The sequence below is a fragment of the Chionomys nivalis genome, chromosome 2 (assembly GCF_950005125.1).
Source record: "Chionomys nivalis chromosome 2, mChiNiv1.1, whole genome shotgun sequence".
NCBI classification, from domain to species: Eukaryota; Metazoa; Chordata; class Mammalia; order Rodentia; family Cricetidae; genus Chionomys; species Chionomys nivalis.
The window spans coordinates 132919366-132940432 of NC_080087.1; the positions used below are offsets into that span (position 1 = coordinate 132919366).

General features: G+C 43.0%; 1 protein-coding gene across 3 annotated transcripts in view; it reads right to left on the bottom strand.

The window, feature by feature from the left end:
* Positions 1-20724, bottom strand: part of Adam23 (ADAM metallopeptidase domain 23) — a 158845-nt gene extending 138121 nt beyond the window's left edge. The window contains exons 1-2 of one of the 3 annotated variants that reach the window (XM_057751389.1): positions 20074-20723; positions 18530-18747 (exon numbers count right to left, since the gene is read on the bottom strand). In XM_057751389.1, the coding sequence (XP_057607372.1) occupies positions 18530-18747; positions 20074-20275 (420 nt within the window). In that variant the 5' untranslated portion in view covers positions 20276-20723. Of the gene's footprint in view, positions 1-18529; positions 18748-20073 lie in introns of all 3 variants that reach the window. The other 2 variants (XM_057751383.1, XM_057751398.1) reach the window with 2 other exon arrangements.
* Between the last annotated feature and the right edge of the window lie 343 nt (positions 20725-21067).

Here is a 21067-nt window from a genome sequence, read left to right on the forward strand (position 1 = left end):
GAACACACACCTTGACTCATGGGTGTCCCCCACCCCCCGAGCATGCATCTGCATCCACTGTCACCTCCTCTTCTCTCTAATTCATTTGGGCCACAGTGCTCACATGTGGTCTTCAAACCTCATTTTACAATCCTTTAATTAATTATACCTACCAAATCTCTTTTGTCAGGGAAGGTACCCTATTCACAGGTCCTGGAGATGCAGATGTGGACAGCTTAGGGGAAGAGAGATTCGTCAGCACATTACGGCCCCTCTCCTGTTCCAGAACAGTAACCAGAAAGCCAGAAGATTCATCTCTAAACTGTACCAAATCTAGCTATTTATCTGCCATGCTCCTGCTACCGCCCCAGCAAGGACCACTGCCTCTGTCCTAGACAGCTGTGCACATGCCCCAAAAGATCTCCTACATCCACTCTATCCCTACAGTACTCCATCCTGAATAGGACTGCCAGGTTGCCTCTTTAAAATATGAAAGTAACGTTTGCTCCCTTCCTTCCCTTTTAAAATATTTCCACATCGTCTTAACATAACAAGAAAGCAATCCTAACGAGATCGTTGTCCTCTGGTCCTTTCTTACCTTGAACAAATAACACAGCAGGAAAAATGCAATACTTTTTCATCCACAAAATGTCTCTCTGTCCTTCACCATCAACCTGCCAAGGCCTTACACACTGAGCACACACTCCTGGGAACCCATCATAGGAGCATAATCTGTTCCAGCTGCTCTCCCTGGGTCTCCAAGTTCATCTCTCTCTTCAGAGGTCAAAGACTACAACTTGACACATAATTCTAAAAGTAAATCCCTTCAAGATTATTTTAAGTATATAATGCCTGCTAAAAATCACACACACAAAGGGAAAGAAAATATGTCAGAAATAAAAGTCAGGAGTTGGGGAAGACAGAGGCACACGATAGTGAAGTATGCTCACCTTTCCTCTCAACAGAGAAAAGATAATATCTTAAGTTGATGGGAATCTAAAAATAGGACAGAAATAAATTATTAAATGTTATGAGAACTAAAAACAGAATTCAACAGCCTTGGAAGAGTGCTCAGAAAGAGACTTGCTATTCATTTTGTGCCACTGTGAACTCTGAATTCTTAGACCACGTTGGGAAATGTAAGAGTAACTATGAATTCCACATAACACATTTATGCCAATGTCACACATGGAAATGTGCATCTTTACATATATCTACCACCAGTTTTTCACCTATTATAACATTCCTTTGCCATGGAGTCCCAACATTGCTCTTAGGAATTCTACAACCCAGAAATTGTCTTGCTAAGGACTTCATGATAAGTCAGGGGTGCAACATAATCCAGCTAGTGGTGTTTCTATTTAAAACCACTCCTCAGCCACTCCTCAGCTTTACTTTTCAAAACTCTTTTCTCATTGGGTCACTTTACACCATTTGTTCCTGAAGCCTGTCACTCCCCACACACACCCTCTTTGGTACTACATGTTCCTGTGAGTCTTCCATAGGGACACTTGAGTTGTGTGGAGGTTAAGGGCGTCAAATATCTTCCTCAATGTTCCCCACCGAATTTTCTAAAACAGAGTCTCTCACTGAACCTGGAGCTCATGAGTTCACCTAGTCTAGCTGGCCAGTGAGCCCTTGGGATCTATCTACCCATGTCCATGCCCCAAAAATAAGTTACAGACATGAGTTGCCATGGTCAGCTTTTCTTTACATGGGTTATTATAGACCCAAACACAAGTCTTCAAGTTTGCACAGCAGATGCTTCTTTGAAATGAGCCTTCTTCCCACCATACCATTTTTTAAATTTTCAGATAAATATCCATAATTTATTATTCTTATTCTTTGTTTAATACCCCAGTTTCAGAAGGTAGCTATTGCACAAACAGAGCCAATCCTAGAAATAATGAGAGACCCTTCACTTGACAGCATCTATCTCTTTTTGAAGGACATTCCACAGATATACAACCTGTGAGTGTTGTATCAAATGAACTATCCCACATCAAAATTAAATGACACATAACAATTCTAATCACTGGATCCCACACACCTTTTCGGCAACTTCCCAAGCGGATCCAAATCACACTAAAACATCCCAAAATATAATTCAATCTTTTTAGGTTTAAAATGACAAACTTTAAATACAGATAAATAACTTACCCAAAGTTGGAAGCCTATTAATCAATAATTCATCCCATAGCATGGTTTCCTTATTAAAGAAATGAGTGCAAAAATTAATAGAAGGAAATTATCTTTATCTTTATATTTATTATTGTTGTTTTTGAAACAAAAAATGCTCTATATCTAAACTCACAGCTAACATGATGGTGAATAGTAAAGACTAAGTTCAGAAAGAAAATGAAGTACTTATCTCTGCCACTTCTATTCAACACTATAATGGAAGTCTCAACCAACGTAATTTGCTGTAGGATAATGCTTTTGTACACTGTAAAATTTGTCACTTGTGTTGGTTTGTTTAAAAAAACACTGGTTGGCAAGAAGTGACCAGACTAAGAGAATTCTGGGGAAAAAATGCAAAGAAGCAGCAACAGCATCAACAACAACAACAAAAAGACAGACGCAGAGGGAGCAAGATGAGAATGCCTTACTGAGAAAAGGTACCAAGCAATGTGGCTAAACATAGATGAGAATTATGGGTTAATTTAAGTTGTAAGAGAAAGTTAACAATAAGTGTGAACCAATAGGCCAAACAGTTTATAATTAATATAAGCTTCTGTGTTTCTTTGGGACTGAACAGCTGCAGGACTGGGCAAGACATCAACTTTTGTCTACAGTAATTAAGCAAGAAAAAGAAATAAAGGCGTCCAAATTGGAAAGACAAACAGAAATTCATCTGACCGTGCATGACATAATTTCATATACAGAAAATCCTACAGTCTACAAAAAGAAATCAAAGAGTAATAAATAAATGAATTCAGAAAGTTTGCAGAGCACAAAAGCCACACTCAGAATTCAATTTGAAGGGCTTCAATTTGAAGGGCTGGGTGTGTAGCTCAGTGGTAAAGTGCTTAAAAGGTGTGTGAGACCCTGAGAAGATCCCCAGAACTACAAAATAATGTCTGATATCCTTGTGCTAGCAATAAACAATCTGAAAATTAATCAAACAACCCTATTCACAATGAAATGATGAATAAATTTATTAAATATGCAAAAGATATTTCTAAAACCACAAAACTAGATGAAAGAAACCTACAGCCACAAATATATGGGTATCCATCAGGGTTCATGGATTTAAAACTCAAGAGAAAAAAGTGCAAACACTATTCTAAGCAATCGATAGAGTGATCGAAGCCCAGAAATAGAAAAATCCATCCTAAAGTTTATAATGGAATCTCAAAAGACCCCGCAAACAACCAAATCTACCTGAAGAACAGAGCCTACAGGTGCAGCTTAGTGGTAGAATATATGCGTATCATGCATGTGGCCCCTGGTTTCAGTCAATGCAGGGGAGAGAGATCTGACACTCACTGACTTCAAAACTTACTGCAAAGCTATGATAATCAAAAGTATGCTAGTGGCCTAAAGAAAAACATGAAGGCCGTCAAAGTACAGTACAAAGCCTCACACAATATAGTCAGATGATACTCGACAAGGATACTACGGCATTTTAGAGCAGAAGAATGGTCTTCTCAATACACGATAGGAGAAAACTGGATATGCACATGCAAAAAAAAAAAAAATGGAACCTGACCTTCCATGACATTTATTTAAAATTTAAATAAATGGTCATCAAGAACCTAAACTTAAGCCCTAAATAATAACTTTCAGGAAAAAAATGGGAGCAGGAAAAATTATGGGGAGAACCTCATAACACAGGAATTGGTAATGATTCCTTGGCTACTACACTAAAAGCATGGGCATCAAAAGAAAAACTAAGTGAGGCATCACAAAAATGATAACTTTTGCATATCAAAAAACACTATCTGCCTAGTAGCACAGGCCCATAATTCTAGCTATTCTAGAGGCTAAGGCTAAGGTTGCAAGCTTGAGGCCAACCTGGGACACAGAGTGAGTTCAAGGGGAACTGGACCACTTAATAAGATCTTGTCTCAAAATAAAAGGTAGAAAGATAGATGGTAGAACCCTTGCCTATCAATCAGAAGCCGTGCCTGTCATGCCTTTGAGCCAATTCCCAATGAAGGGAGGGAAGGGATGTCAACAGGATGACAGAGTCCACACGAGATGAAAGAAAACACTTGTAGGTCAAGAGACTGAGGATTAAAACTCAGAATATGTGAAGAATTTCTATATATCAACAACAGATAACAAACAAAAAGGGACACAAAATGAATAAGGAACTTCTCAGAGAAAATATATATATATCATCACTGACTATATCAGAAAGTATTCAACCTTAGTAACACTGAAGAAATAAAGACAAAGCCTTGTGGACTTACCACTTGACACCTAATAGGATAGTCAGTATCTAAAAACTGAAGATAAAAAGTCAACAAGGATGTGAAACCCTTACACAGTACTAGTGAGATTGCAAAATAGGGCCACTGCTATTATATATATATATATATATATATATATATATATATATATATTCTCCTCTGCCCAGGAAGCCCGAAGTTTGCAGAATGGTATATTTCCCTAAGAGCCCTCCCGACAAAATTCTGTGAGGATGTCTGTCTGTTACCACTGTTGAGTCTCTACACTTGGCCCTAGATACCCAGAAATAGGAAAGAGCCTCTTCCTGTGGAAATAAAAATAATAATTGGACCACAGAAACAGCCTCTCCCTTGGCCGAATCCAGAAGCATCAACTTCTCAAGTCACTGACCCATAAAAGCATTCTGGGCAGAAAAGATGCCCTTTAATATATCACAACATCAGCAAATATGTTCAGATGATGTTCTTGTTTTCTATTGTTATAATTTAAAAATCCACTTTAATTCCAAGATTTAAAATTTTAAAATAAGAAAACAAAAACTTTTTATTAAAATGTGAATTAATCAAAGTACATAAGTAATTTTGGTATACAATTTTAATTTTTTATTTAAACAATTACATTAAATTGAATTAATTCATGTTGTAAAGTGAATTCTGTATTATTATTATATTTCAAATATTATTATATTTCAAATCACTGGTGAAACTATATTTAAATATTATTCATTTCTCTAATTCATGTGCTCAAAGACATAAACATAAAGAGCACTAGCACATCTATCTATCCAACTACCATAGCAACAGCTTAGCTTTCTTTAGTGACCTCATCATTATGATTGGAGGCGCGGAAGTCACTCTGAGAAGATGGGAGGCTCCTGGGGTTGTTGAGCCGAGGTGACATCATCCAAACAGGATTTGACACCCTTGTTTTTGCCTGATGTGTGCAGAAATGACAAGAGTGGGAGGAGGGAGGTGGACAGGGACAGGAGAAGAGCTGACAAGACAGTGTAGGCAAGAGGAGATGGCACGCTGGACCAGCTTGGCGGAGTTTCTGAATGGCAGTGGAGTCAGCGGCTTGAAGCGATGCTTTAGGAGAAAGAGTGGGAGAAGGCTCTTAGACTGAGCAACTGTCTGGAAGAACACAAGAAGAACATGGGGGGTGGGCTGACACGGGAAATGTGAGCATGATCATGGTAGGCCTGGGTTGTCTCTTGCATATCAACGTAGAACAAAGGATGACAGTCGCAGGGATAGGGTGACCTTCCAGGGAAGGTCAGGGGCCCTCAGACCTTACACTGCGAACAAGTGCTTCATAATGGTGAGTCAGCCTAGTTCAGGAACTTCTGACATATTAGGCTGTAGAAACACCCAGGAGAATCCACAAGCAGGGGAAATCTGAATGAAAAGACAAACTTACGGTCTCATATAGGCAGACTTTTAGATTTCAGTTATGCATAAAGAATTTATTTTATAGAAAATGGGATTAGAGGTAATTATGAAGACAGTGTGGGAAGGGCTAGTTTATAAATACATTATTTGAGCAACAATATTAAATGCTTCAGTACTTTATTAAAATGATGGGTACCGCCCAAATAAAAGAACAAGTAAAATGAAAAATAGGGATTTAATTAATTATAAGAGAAAGGAATAATGATTAACCATTTCTGAAAACAATTTTACACACCATTACAAAGCCAAAAACAACAAAATGTCATTTGACCATCTCATCTGAAGGGAGCAAGTGATGGTGTTCCCACAGCTCAACAGGGATGGACGCTGCTAGCTTTTGTATGAACGTTCCGCAGAGATAAAAGGCCACTTTGTCACACAGGACACCGCACAGCAATTAGCAAAGCAATTAGTGAGCGCTCACTACAAAGCCATCTTTCCTAAGCGATGGAGAATCCGCACCAGCTCTTCAGGCGAGCAGGCACACAGATTTTACCTCCTGGCCGTGGCCTGTTCAACTGTATCCCACTGTGAAAATAAAAGCAAACTGTATATCTGTTATTTTCGTCCTGTTTTGGTTTTTTTCTAGTTGGCAGACATAGGCACACTCTATTTGTCATGGTCTCATCCTTGCTATCTTTTATTTTCAAACCAGAGAACTTTCAAAGGCAAACCTAAGTTGTTCTCAGGCTTGAATTGGGAGAGTTGAAAGGAGGGAAGAAAGGTGAATTGGGACCGTTCTTGGGGGAAAATTATCTTAATGGTTCTTTATTTAGAGCACAAGTATTGGGGGCTTTATCAACACCCTCAAAGCAGAACAAAAAGATGCCCTGAGGCTGGGGGGCATAGCTCAGCAGCAAGGCACTGCCTGGCACTCACAGGCCTTGGCTTCCACTCCTGCACTGCCAAGAATGAAGAGAAGGTGACGAGAGAAAGGTTTGCCTTTCAACTCACTAAGATGCCCCATTTCCAAATCTCACGATTAGGGAAAGCTCCTCTAATGGCCACCGTGGTTTGGCAAGGGCCACAGCTAATTAATTCATCTTGTCAGAGCCCCACCCCGGCCTCCCAGGAGCTGAGGCAAACCGGTGTGGCCCACCTCAGTCTTTACGCCTGCTTCCATCTGATATGGACCCAAAGGACTCTGAAAACCCTGAATCCTTCTTCATCACTAGCCACAAGGGTAGCAGGAGGGGACGAAGAATATGTCCTGATCCTGGAAGCAGCCCTCCTCACACAGCTGTGACAAACACCTCAGAAAAATAACCTAAGGAAAGAAGCCCCTTCGGCTCATGCTCTCAGAGGCTTCCGCCCTACCCAGCGGGCTCAGCAGGGGCACATGGCAAGCACTGCTCAGGTCACGGTGCCCAGGAAACAGCAGGGTAAAACACAGCCCCAAAATCTACTTCCCACAGCCAGGCCCCACCTCCTGATGTGTCCATCATCTCCTGAAATAGCAACACCAGCTGGGGATTAAGCCTTTTAACACACTAGCCTCTGGGGGGTGGGGGGGGGGATTTCATATTCAAACCACAACAATGGCCATATTTTTTAAAATCCTATTTGTCCCACAAATAAATGGATATACCGGGTCATTAAATGGCCATTTCCTTGCTTTGAGTTGAAATACCATCTTTGTATTGAATCACGGGTTAGGCTGCATTTCACGTGCTGACAAAAAGGCTAAATTGGGAGTTCTGTCTTTTTTTTTCTACTAAAAACTAAAGGGTGGCTGTACCAGCTTTACCAGTTCTTGTTAAATAAGCTTACTTCAGACGCCCACCTCCTTAAGCTGTGAGTTCCTATAAAGTATACAAGAATATTTTCCAAAAAAAGAAGTCACTTCTAAAATGAGTCGACGTCTGGCACAGCTTGGAAACACCAAACAAGTCCATCTCGCTTTTTAACATAAAGAAGGAAAACCTGATAGAAAAAAATAAATTAAATTAAAGGCTAACAAGGAAGGTGCCAGGCCTGGTAGGAAACCCCTGCAATCCCAGTGTTCTGGAAGCTGAAACCACAGTTTCTTAAGCGTAGCTTGGGCTACATTGTGAGTTCAAGGCTAGCCTGGGTTGCTTAGTATAAACCTGTCTCAAAAATTAAAAAGCAAGAAAGAAGAGAAGGAGGAAGAGAGGAGAGGAAAGAGGGAGAGATAGGGGAAGGGAAAATATAAAGACTAAAAAAAGCCATTGAATGCAGGGAAATCCTGAAGACAGTGTGTATGGGAATGCACCCAGGTACACAGCTCGGGTGTCATCAGCTCACCTCAGCAGACTTTTGATCAAGAAGATGAATGTCTGGGCAGAGAGACGGCTCAGTGGTTAAGAGCATGCACTGCTCCTCTGAGATGGGTTCACATTGCCTGTAACTCCAGCTCTAGGGAAAAGGACTCCTTCTCTTAGTCTCTGCAGTCCTGCATTCATAACCACACACACACACACACACACACACACACACTAATGTAAATATTTAAAAAGAAGTATTTTGGAAAAATTTAGATAAATACTTTTTTAAAACATTTTTATCTAAAAGAGAAGGCAAGTTCTCTATGCCCCATCCATTGAATTGTGATTAAAGAAAAAAAAAGCAAGGGACTGGAAGTCTGGAGACACAAATTCCACATCCAGAACATAGAAATAATTAATCATCTCAGTAGTTTCGCTATGAGGATCACGTGTGGTTTTGTGTATGACAACACCACCATAAAACTGTTCAAGTTCAATTCAAAAGCTATTGGGTTATATTCGCTGCTACAAAGCATTGGAGAGTTGAGCTTCAAGTTAATTTATTGTGTTCTATTTCACTAAAAAAAAATAAATAGTTGGGAGACACATGGGGGAAAAACTTATCTACGCATTCAGTGATTTACAACGAGATGAACTTTATCCACAGTGGCTTTTTCATATGTATTAGCAGGCCTCTGTATGCTAGGAATACCACTGGTTAATAAAGAAACTGCTTTGGACCTATAGCAGAGCAGAACTTAGGTAGGCGGGGAAAACTAAACTGAATGCTGGGAGAAGCCATGGAGCCCCGGCAGACACGGATGCCAGAACTTTAGTCAGTAAGCCACAGCCACATAGTGATACACAGATTAATAGAAATGGGTTAAATTAATATGTAAGAACTAGCTAATAAGAATATAGAGCTAATAGGTCAAGTAGTGGTTTAAATAATATAGTTTCTGTGTGATTATTTCGGGGGTAAGCATCCGGGAACTAACAAGCGGCCTCCTTACTACAGCCTGGTGACAAAAGACAGCCCAAAACACCAACTAAATGAGCCGGACAGCAACTTACCACCGCAGTTTTTAAACGTTCATACTGAGGGGAAGAAAGCTCCAGAGAGATCCTGAAATTTAGCAGGCACTCAAAATATGAAAATCAATGCCTTTTTGTTGGTTTATTTTTTTTCTCCTCAGTGGTGCAAGAGATCAGACCCAGTGCCCGGCGACCACTAGGCAAGCACCCTACAGCTGAGCTCTACCTCCAGCCCTCTTGGAGGCCTTTGGTTTTTCCCTGTTGCTGTTTTATTTTTGTTTTAGGTTGTTTTGTTGCAGCTGTTGTTTTGCTTTGCTTTGTTTTATTTTTCGTGTATCAGCTGCTGCCCATGCTAGGGTCAGACTACTCCTGAAAGTATCTTTACTCCTACTGTGCAAAAAAAAAAAAAAAAAGTCCAGAAGTATTGGTCACCTAGTCACCACTGTCCAGCTAGGATTTAAAGCTTGACAAGACTGGTCCCTTGGCAGGACACTGCCACAGAGATAAGTAAGAGACAAATGTCCCCAGCTGTGTAATGATAGATTTAAACCTAGTCATCCTTGTGTTTAGCAGCCTACTGAGACTTAACTGTTCAGTAGTTACTGTCCATGCTAGAGAGGAGATGTGCTTGTGTTCCCTTCCTTCTCATCACAAGCCTTTAGAAGACATTTTGTTTTGTTAAGGCGGTTCCTGGTACCATTAGAAAACACTTAGTGTTAAGGTGGATCTTCTTAACGCACAAGTGCATTTCACAGAAGAATTCAAAGAGGAGCTCAGTCCACCAACCTGTAATTTTCCAGGTAAGGAAATGTGCTTCTGCCCAGGCTCTAACCAAAGAAGGAGTCAAGAAAACAAAACTTTGAGGACCTGGACTAAGTCACAGGTGCACCAGAGTGGGTTCCCAGGATGGAGACTTCTATCCCCTACCCCGCCATGAAGAAGGTGACTTTTCTCAGGATCATGACTCCAAATAAAAGATAATTTGATCTATTCTTCTTGTAATAGAATTTCTAGCATTAAACTCAATTAAAGTTGTATTAAATGTACATGAATTCTAAACACAAAGACTCCCCAGGATCGCTGCCAAACCCGACCTTCAGTGAGTTGTGGCTAAGGGGACCTGTGTCACCTGAGAACTGAATACTTTGTGTGAATAAAACTTTATGATTATGTACTTCATGATTTATGTGCTTTCTGGAAAGGAAAAGAATTTATTCTGAAAGCTCAAACTTTAGGAACAAATAACTTTCCAGGCCTTAAAGATAGATTTGACAAGATCCCCTGAACTACGCAGGAATTTAACGGAATTTGGCCTTTAAGGCAAATTACTAACAGATTAGGGTCTTTCCAGGGAGACACACATTTTCTAAGAGTACCCCCACAGTTCGGACAGATACGAATAAAATCATGAACATAGGCTTCCCCGTAGGTGGACTGACCTTTGGACAAAGAGACCCAGAAGAATGCTGGAAGAGGAAGAACAAGGGCTCGTGGTCTAAGAGGAAAGCGGAGGAGTACACCCTGTGCTCTGCCCAAGGAAAAGTTATCTAGCTGAAAGGATGCTTGCTGGATGTGGATAAAGGAGTCACGTGATAGATGGATCTGTCAGCAGTGGGACTGATGGATTGACAGAGAATGAGGCAAGAGGCAATGACAAGAGAGCACAATGTAGAGAGGAGGGGTGGGCTCAGGGCTCAGCGTCAAGACTTGATCGGTGACTATTTATAGACAGGAAGGGAAGGAGAGAAGAGGCAAAGAAGCTCCCCAAGTTCACTCCTCCATGCAGAGAGACAACATCCCAGAGAGAATGGGGATGGTGAGCAGCTCTTTCCTTGCCTGAACTACTTCACGCAGACTGAAACCACCAAACCTGGGCAATCACACCAGGCAAAGAGTCCTGGGTTATCTTCTGACTGGCTGAAAAGAGGGACAGTGGGCCACTAACCCTGAGAATTGAAGGCAGGATGGTAGCAGCAGCAGTTATATACAGTTGCAAAGAAGGAATCAGGCCCTGAGCAAAAAGCATTATTCAGGGCCACACAATGAAGCTGGACTTTGAACAGCATGGGTCAGCTGTGAGCTGTTCAGATTGATTCTGGGGGTCGGGGTGGAGAATGAACAAAAATGGTCTAGACTTGATAGAAGAAAAGACTCAGAGACAAGGATCCAAATTCAAATACGCAAAGACACCAAGAAAGCAAAAGAAATAAAGAAGGTTACAACTGAGGTAGGAGGAAGCCTAATCTTTTGTCTGCTGCTATAACTGAATACTACAGACTAGATGACTTCGAGAGAACACAGGTGCATTTGGCTCGTGATTCTAGAGGCTAGAAAGCCCCGGGTCACGGCACTGGCGTGTGCAAAAGGGCCTTCTTGTTGCATCCCGACAAGACTGAGGGCATCACATGACACACCAAATGTTCTAGCTAGAGCGTCTCTATTGCTCTCCACATAAAACCATCAATGCCATCATGGGGCCCCTACCATCTTAACTTCCTCCAACCCTAACTACCTCCCAAGGCTTCACCATCACACACCACTAAAGTATGAGTTGGAGAATAGCATTTCCAACACAAAACTGTGTAGAACATGTTCAAACCACAGTCCGCAGTCTGTGGAGTAGAATTGGGACCCAGGCCAGTTCTTTCTTCTCTCTGACTTCCTTGAGCAAAGGTTAGTCCTCCTCTGCATGTCTACCATGTCCCAGCAGCTAGCAATGACACAGACATGAACTACACACCGCAGCACCTTGGTTCTGACACTCCACCAGGAGAAAGAGAAGGCACTAAGTGTTGCTCTCTGTCTTTTTCTATCCTTATCTAAAGCCTATGCCTACATTACCTCGATAGGACTCACTTCTTAACAATTGGTACCCTTGTCACACCCAGAGTCCTAGGCCCACTGTGCCCACTATTCTTGTTATTTTATCTTCTCCAGGTACCTGTCGGTGCTCAGAATGAATGGGCCAGAGTTGTTAATGTCCTATAAGAAGGTGAGCTCCCGGCAGGTCACGGAATGGACGCTCGAGAACATACTCACTCCTTAACCCCTTTCTCATGACTCGCCATGTGACGTGGACTAAATCAAAGCTCTCCATCTGTCTCCAGTCCTGACAGCCTCCCACTTCTCCCGGCTCTCTCAACTGCACAGTCTATCAATCTTGGTCTCCAGATTTCTAGAGAATTACAAGGACCTTTTTCTCACTAAACACACACCATCTCTGGTCTCTCAAATGCCTTACTGTGCTGTATGCCCCTCCTCCTTGCCCACAGCTGAGCGTGAACTGAAATGCCTGAAAGAAACACTGTCACTGGAGGAGGGGCCACCGTAGAGGGATTTTTGCTATCTTACACAGAATAAACATATGTTTAGCAACTTATACAATGCCAAAACTCAAGACTAAAATTACCTCTCCTGATGATCTAGCCCAGCACCAAAAATAACCAAAAGGATCTGGAGGTTGTTTTCTAAGTTTAGTATGACTATAACATTAAATGCTATGGCAATCACTACATTCTTTCTATATATTTTCTTATATATTTTGTTTACACAAAAATTCCCTCAACAGATACACTAGTCCAAGTCCCACAAATGACACAATAGTAAACAGAGTTCTACAAGTCACAAGCTAGAAACTCCGGGAAAACTTAGGAAGTTTGTTGAGGTCAATATCAAAGTCCATATTCTCATATAATCTTCCATCACAACAGAGAAAGGGCTCAGACCTGGCCATCAGACTCACAGAGTTTGCTGATGCAGAAGCAAGGGTGCGCCACAGTGTAAAGACTTTACAAACAGATCTTTCACTAAAACTTGGACTTGTGAAAGAAACTTTCAGGCCAGATTCCTTTTTCCCAATTCCACAATAGTGATACTTCCTCTTAATAGACAAGGATCATAAAAACATATATCCCTGACTTCTAAAGATTATTAAAAACATCCTGCAGGAGAAACGCTTGGGACTTCCTTGTCCCATAATGCTCTTCCTATTGCCACATAACAAGAAGAACAGAGCTTCTGGCATCTAGAAAATCAAAAACTCAGAACTGGGAAATAGGATGATAGGGTGCATCATGTCAAATTCCCAAATAATCAATAAAAAATATTGCTAAAAAAAAAACGGAAGCAAACTCAAAAGCATAATTACTATGGTCCAAATTCACTTACAGCCAGGATGCGGCTGTGGTACATATATGATAACACACATGATTCTCCGGATTCAGCCCCCAGGAAGGAAGAAATTGAATTCACTAAATTGTCTCTTTTTCTCCTCAGTCTGGAACTGTGGGGAATAAGGAGCAGACTGTTTACCTAAAAGTCAGTCCACGGCAAGAGGTCAATGTTTCGGTAACTCCATTGATATCTGGGTCACATTCCCCTGACCCTAAGTTGTGACTCGTGTTTCTTAGGAACAGACTTCACAGAATCATTTCAAAAAGGAGTGGATGAGTGAAGAATGCTCCTCACCTTTGTCCATTTTATTAGTGCCCTGCATCGATAATACGTTACTGTGTGTAATAATCATATTATTAGTGTCCTGCATCAATAATACGTTACTGTGTGTAATAATCATATTATTAGTGCCCTGCATCAATAATACGTTACTGTGTGTAATAATTATATTATTAGTGTCCTGTATCGATAATACATTACTGTGTGTAATAATCATATTATTAGTGCCCTGCATCAATAATATGTTACTGTGTGTAATAATTATATTATTAGTGCCCTGTATCGATAATATATTACTGTGTGTAATAATCATATTATTAGTGCCCTGCATCAATAATACGTTACTGTGTGTAATAATTATATTATTAGTGCCCTGTATCGATAATATATTACTGTGTTTAATAATTATATTATTACTGTCCTGTATCGATAATACATTACTGTGTGTAATAACCATATCATTCCTCCTAGATTCATAAAGCTGGGCAAGTCTTGATAACAAAAAGACATAAGAACTCACAAAGCTCATCTTCCTTCTCACACAGCACTGCTAACATGAGTTGTCTGGGGCTTCTTCCCTACACATCAAGCAACTGGCAGGTTCTTCACAATGAACAAGTCAGGCGCTCTCTAATTCAATTTTGTTCTGACACTATACATCTGGAGATAGTGTCAGATCTCACAGGTTGAAGGCTGAGTCCCACAAGACTTCAGATGTCAGTCACAAGTCCCAAGCCAGAGCCTGTGCTGATGGAAGCTGGCTATAACTCAGGGGCCTCAGCACTCCCTGCTCAGGGTTGGTTAGCTTGCTCAGAGCAGCTCACTGAGCTCTGGGGAAACATGTACTAGCTGCTATGAAGGACAGTATAGAAAAGTCAGATGAGCAGCCAGGTGGAAGAGATGCATCAGGTCAGGTATGGGAGTAAGGTGTTGAGCTTCCAGGCTCTGTTTGGGTACCACTCCATCTCGGAACCTCCACATGTCCAGTTACCTGAAAGCTCCCAGAATCCAATGCGTTTGCATCTTCAGGGAAGCTTTATTAGGTAAGTGTGGTTGATTATGTCACTAGGCACTGATGATCAACCAAATGTTAAGCCCCTTTCCTGATGGACAAGGCTGAAAGCCCCAACCCTTCACTCACACCTTCGTCTTTATAGTGGCTAGACCCCCAGGCTAAAGCTTCCGGGAGGGACCCGGCCTCCAGTCACTGCAGTGCTAGCCCACAAAAGAGCGGCTCAGGACCTGATGGTTTCAGGAAGACTGAACCTGTGCGACAGAAAATAGAACCGACAACAGGTCTGTATTTTCCAGCATCACACGAAATGACTAATTTCTGTAGCAGGTCTGAAAACTGCTACATCATACTAAACTGACTTCATAATAAACTATCAGCCAATAAGACTGTCTATAAAGGAATCTTAATTTGGGAAAGCACCAAAAGCCAAAAAAAAAAAAAAGTTTAGGTCTGAGGGGCCTATTCATTCTCTGCCTTCTCTGGCTGCCTTAGTTTATGCCTCATATCCTGGCGTAGTTATAAGTGTGCTCACTTCTCTCAAAAACGGAGCTGTTTGGACAACTGTTTCTACAACATTTCGACTATGTAGAAATTGAAATAATTCCTGTTATAGTTTGCTTTCTGTGGCTGTGATAAAACACCTTGACCAAAGCAACTTGGGGAGTAAAGAGTTTATTTGGCTCACACATTCCAAATTGCTGTCTATCACTGAAAGAGTCTGAGTAGGAACTCAAGCCAGGAGCAGGAACTTAAGTAGAGGCCTTGGAGGAGGGCTACTTACTGGCTGTCTTATAGAACCCAGGACCACCTGCCCAGGGGTGGCCCTGCTCACAGTAAGCAAGGACCTCCCACATCAATTATTAATCAAGAGAATGTCCCCAAGAGATGGGGAGGCACTTTCTCAACTGAGATTTCCTCTTGTCAAATTGATAGACAGAAAAACTAACCTGCACAACTCCTCAGCATTCCTTGACAAAAAGAAAGCTATGATTTTCAAACCCAATAACATACACCGAGGTGAACTACACAAGCAGCTTTCAGACTCCCCAACTATGAAAGAGTTAATAAGCATTTTAACTTTCCATGCATCCAAAGCAAGATTATGAAACTTCTTCAGACATAAATGTGGAGCTTGGCCTTGCAACCTAGATTTGGGAAAGTCCCATTTCAATCCTCCCCCCCAGTCACAGGGACTCAGAAGGGAGGCACGGTGACTCAGCATTTCTACGGTGTTCATTAGAATGTGCCTCAGCGCAACAGAACCCGAGTGCAGGAAAAGTGCAAGTCCGCAGATATTAAAATCAAAAACTAGTTTTTTAAAGCAATGAGGATGCAATTCTATGCTTTCTCATTGTAACTTTTGGGAGGCAGCAAGTTGACAAGTCTCTCATCACTGATATTAAGCAAACCATCATAAGAGCCAATGGAAAACATACAATATTGCTCCATCCTAGTTAGCAGCAGAAACTCCATTTTGGCCCAGACTGCCAATCTCCCCTGAGCTACTACCTAAATTACCTAAGGCTAGGTTGCAGCACCCCTAACCCTCACATAGCCACAGCACGCTCCCAACCCCGCACACAGCACCCCCAGTCTCTCACACAAGCATTCCACTCTTTTCTGATTGGTTGGCCCAGAGCTGGTCCAAGACACTAAACCACAGAACTCCCTGACAGGCGGAAACTGTGTCACCATCAAAGTCCCCAACTGCTTCTCCCAGTTCTACACTCTGATTGGACGGGACTCTGGAGCAGGCTCTGAGGCCCCTACCTCAGGGACACAGTTTAGAACCCGAACCCTGCCACCTCCCTGATATCAGGTTTTTCCTAAATGAATTTTTGGCTTGCTCGAACCGGGTCTTTTGTGGTGAATTATTTCCAGATTCTTGTATGTTAACAATACTTCTTATCAACCAGTCCAAGAAAACCCTAAAGATACCAGGGAAAAGGAAACCATGGATCACAAAAGGAAATTTCAGGTAGTACCAAATCAGATCGGCACTATTAAAATCTGACCCAGGCACATCTCAGAATCTTGCTTATGCCAAGCCTGTGTCTCCTGGAGAATAAATACGACTTTTTCACCCTTGCAACTCTTATCTCTTATCTGTGAACCCTTACCATACAGCTTTGCATATGAGAAATGTATAACAGATATTTACGGAATTAAACTAAAAAGAAAAAAAAAGAGTTTTGAATATTATTCCTGCCTAAACATTCTTTTCAAAAGTCGAAAAGAAGTTCGTCTAGGGGGAGGGGCTGTCAAGAAGCTTAGTCATTCCAACATCAAACCAAGCTCCACAGGAACTCTCTGTGCCTCTATACAGTGACAGGTAAAAGTTCAACAGATATTACTATCATTAAGTCAGACATATGATGTAAAATCACACCCACAAGCAAAACAGCCATCTAAGGCTAGACCACCGGGCAAGCATCAGTCACAGAGTTCAACGCCCAAGTAAAAAGAAATTCCACTGAAGTTTCTTTCAGATCTCAGCTGAGGAGGGCTTAGACGTTCTTTAAAGCCAGCTTTGGAGCAAATTTGGCCTTCCTCCAGCGCCCTGTGCAAAGGCCCTGGAGTTTAAAAACTATAGCCACAGAGCACAGCCCATCCCCCACATGGTACAAGGATCATTCATAAGGGAAGCTATTTAGTCTTCAATGCTTGCTTGACCTTGGATGTCTCTTCCTAAGGACAACACCCACTCCCTCTACCCGTAAGGCGTGAAGTGTTAGTTGCTCCACTGATAAAGAAAACCTTCTGAGGGAAAGACTTGGCCAAGGAGAAGTTCACGATCTGAACCACAGTGGACAAAAACCCCTCCAAAATCACACAAACAAGCCGAACAGGATTAACAAAGTTATTCAGTAGTAAGAAAGCTTTGTTTCAGGGACCTCACTTGTTCTAAAAATAGTAACAATTAACAGTTCGAATCTAAAAGCTACTTTATAACCTTCAGAAGAGTCATAGAAAGGTCTTGTATCCTTATCTACCCATTTACGAAATGGGGAAGGACACTGTACTTACCCCTGTTTCAGTAAACTAACCACACACTGGTGCAGATCACAGAAGCTTGGCCTAAATTCTACATGCTTTAACTAGTTCCTTCTCTTGCCAACTGAACAGGAACTGTTCAGAAGGAAATACATAATATAAGGGGTCTGTTTTCTTTTTCTGCACCTAATACAGAACAGAGGCTCCACCACTTCACTGTGTAGACCTGCTTCAGATCCAATGAAACAGGAGAACGGATCCCACAAACTCTTGGGACATTAAATACTTCTGTCTTCAACTGAGTACCCTTTTCAAGTGCAATACCACTTTCTAAACCGACCTAGAAGTTCATGTTCCCCATTGACGCAGAGAGTCCTCAAGGATGATGTCAACCCAAACTAGTTGTTATCTTAGACAAGTCATGGTTTCCTGTTCTTCAGAGCCTCTTGAAATGCCAAATTGTTTACTGACAAAAAAAAAATAGCATAGCAATGCTGACCCATGCCAACCCAATGCCCCGTAAGAAATAAAGTAAACTCAAATGCAAGTTCTATACAGAAAGACTGCGGGGAAACGGCAGCCACAATGCCTATCGGCGAGGCCTTCTGTGGACAGACTGCCGGGAGTTTTTATCTCCTGAAAGGTAGATTCCTGTATCCTTACGTAAAGGTCCCAAAACCAAGTTCACTCTACTGTTTAGTACCAAAGCACCTCAGAGATACGGGAACCAAGTTTCTCACGGGACATCTGAAATTGTTCAGTTTCATTTAGTCAAAGAAACAAACAGTAAACCCTGCCCTGGTCGATCCCAAGTTAATTCCCTCTAGTTTCTCTTCTATCATCATATTAATTGCTTTCTTAATAAAATGCTGCACTAAAATTTGTGAAATCAGATTCTGGCAGAAAGTCAAACTGAAGGAGAAGTCTTCATGACAGCAACCCTGGCCTACTCAGCCCCTGCCTACCTTATTGTGTTTCTGCTGGTGTCTGGCCTTTGTGTCAAGCACATGATAAGGGCTTTCGGAGTCCTGGTTGATGTAATATACCAGTCTTGAAGGCAGTGTGATTTCCTTCTGCATTGCACTGCTGGAGCTGGTATTGCTGCTGCTGTTCTGTTGCAATGCATTGTCTTCATTTGCCAGGATTCCCAGGTTTTTCTCTGCAGTTTCATTCCAATGCAGAGCTGGGGGTGGGGTGGGGGGAGAGCAAAAAGCACAAATATACACAAACATACACATAGACATCCAGTAAGTATGTACATTCTAAAATGTACCTTTCCATTAATTGTATTAACAAAGTTTTCCTATTTATAAGGAGGTAGGAAGTGAAGACACAAAAAAAAAAAAAACAAGTGATTGTAACAGTGGGATGCTCTGGGTAAGTTAGGAGCCAGGGAAGCTTATACAATCGTGGCTCTTATTATATATTATACTATAGCCATTGTAGTCCTTCCCTTACTAGTCTTCGATCTGAATGTCCCAACTATGAGGGAGCAGGGACAGAAAAGGCTTAGAGAAGAGTCAGCAACTGGACATGCTCAAGGATCCTGACCCTCATCCCCTCCCTCTTTGGAGGTTAGAGGAATTCAACTGGACCAAGCTTAGCAGCATCCCGTCTGGGAGCTAAGAACACTCCTGACATGGCTTGGGGGCTGAATTCATGAGCCTTGAATGTAAAATGATTCTTTCAACTATATATGTGTGTGTGTGTGTGTGTGTGTGTGTGTGTGTGTGTGTGTGTGTACACATATATAAGAATATATATGTGTGTGTGTATATATATATATAAGGATATATATATATATATGATTTCCTTTTCTTTTTTAACTTTGAGATGAGGGGAAAAAACTGTTTTGTCATAAAGGGCCACAGAAGCTGGCAACTTTCCAAATTCTTTTTCTTTTACTTCCAAGGTCAGCTTTCTGCTTTCAGTGACTTCCAATCACCAGTGTGCTCAACACTGTATTATTCTGATTGCTCATTATGACAAGCATTTTGGGAAAACACAGTCAAAGGTCATGCGCAAAGTGTGTCTTGGAGACTTTCATTCTCTCGCCCCCAAAGTATGCCTCCCTCACCTTAATTCCAACAGCAGAGACTAAACCTAGTTGGGAATTTGAAGAAACAAGCATTTGCCACTATTATTGCATGCTCCCCGCATTCATAGGAAGGTTCCCCAAAGCAAGAAGCAACTTGCTTGCTCACTGCGTATCCCTGTCCCTGGAAGTTACATAGAGAGCGCTAAAGGACTCAGGAGCCACGAAATACCTCTGGGTGGAACCCACAGTCACTGGAATGGGTCTTTAGTGAATGCAACGGAAACGGACTCCCAAAAGTGAACTAGCATGAACCTGGGCTTGGGACTGAGAAGGGTGGGCAGGTGGACAGAGAGGCGCTCAAAGGCCAGGCTGGGGACCCACACGTCCAGGGTACACGCACCTGCGTGCCCTTCTCTCTCCTCCCAAGGGCCCCATGGAAAAGGCAACGAAAAGGGCACCGGCCATACCCACCGCTGGGCGCAGAGGCCCCCCAGGCGCGGGGCCGGGACGAGGCGGCGAGCGCTGGCAGCAGGAGAAGGACGAGGAGGAGGCGGCAGGGTGGCGCGCGGGCCAGCACCGGGCCGGCGGGGCAGCGACAGGGGCCGCGGGTGGCGCCGGCCAGGCTGCAGCCCGCCAGGGGCAGCCGCCGGGAGCTGCTGCCGGGCGGCTTCATGGCTCATCGCTCCCGGGCGCCGGTCCGAGTGACCCGCGAGAGAGCTCCGGGCTGGGCTGCGGGGCGGCTGCGGGCGGAGCCGGTCACGCCGGCTGGGCGCGCATGCTGCGGCCGCGGGCAGGGGTCAGGGGCCGGGGGCTGGGGGACGGCGGCGCGCCCTCGTCGGCTATTTCCGCCTTTCGGGGAGCGGCCTGCAGAGAGGGTCCCCTCCGCTCAGCCAAATTAGACCCTCCCCAGTGGCTGCACCCTCCCAGTGGCGGGCGCGGCCGCTCCTGTGACTGCGGGGGTTGTTGCCGGGCCTAAGGATGCTGAGGAGGAGCACGGGAGCGAGCGGCGCGGGCACGCGCGGCGCGGGCACGCGACACGGGGACGCGCAGCGCGGTACTGCACCCCACCCTCCGGGAGCGCGCCCAAGCGGGCTTTCGGGTGCGGATGCTGATGCTCTTGCAGATGCTGATGCTGTGGCCCGCATGGACCACACTGCGCATGCTCTACCGTGGGAGCCCCGGGGAGGTGTCGGGAGAGGGGGAGTGCAGAGTGATATAGCATCTGAGGCAGCATCAAAAGAGATGGTGGCACCTCCAACGATGGGGGTAGGGGAGAAACAAGCCTACAGTCAGGGTTGGTTGAACCCAAAGAGAAAAGTGCAGACGATTCCAGTCCTGGGGTTGGCCTGATCTAGCAACAACTTGCCAAGGAAAACGACCCATCCTCAACACCCACTTCTATACCAACCCTCTCCAGCACAGGGAAAACTGAGTCCACGCATTTTCCTTCTAAAATCTTTATTTA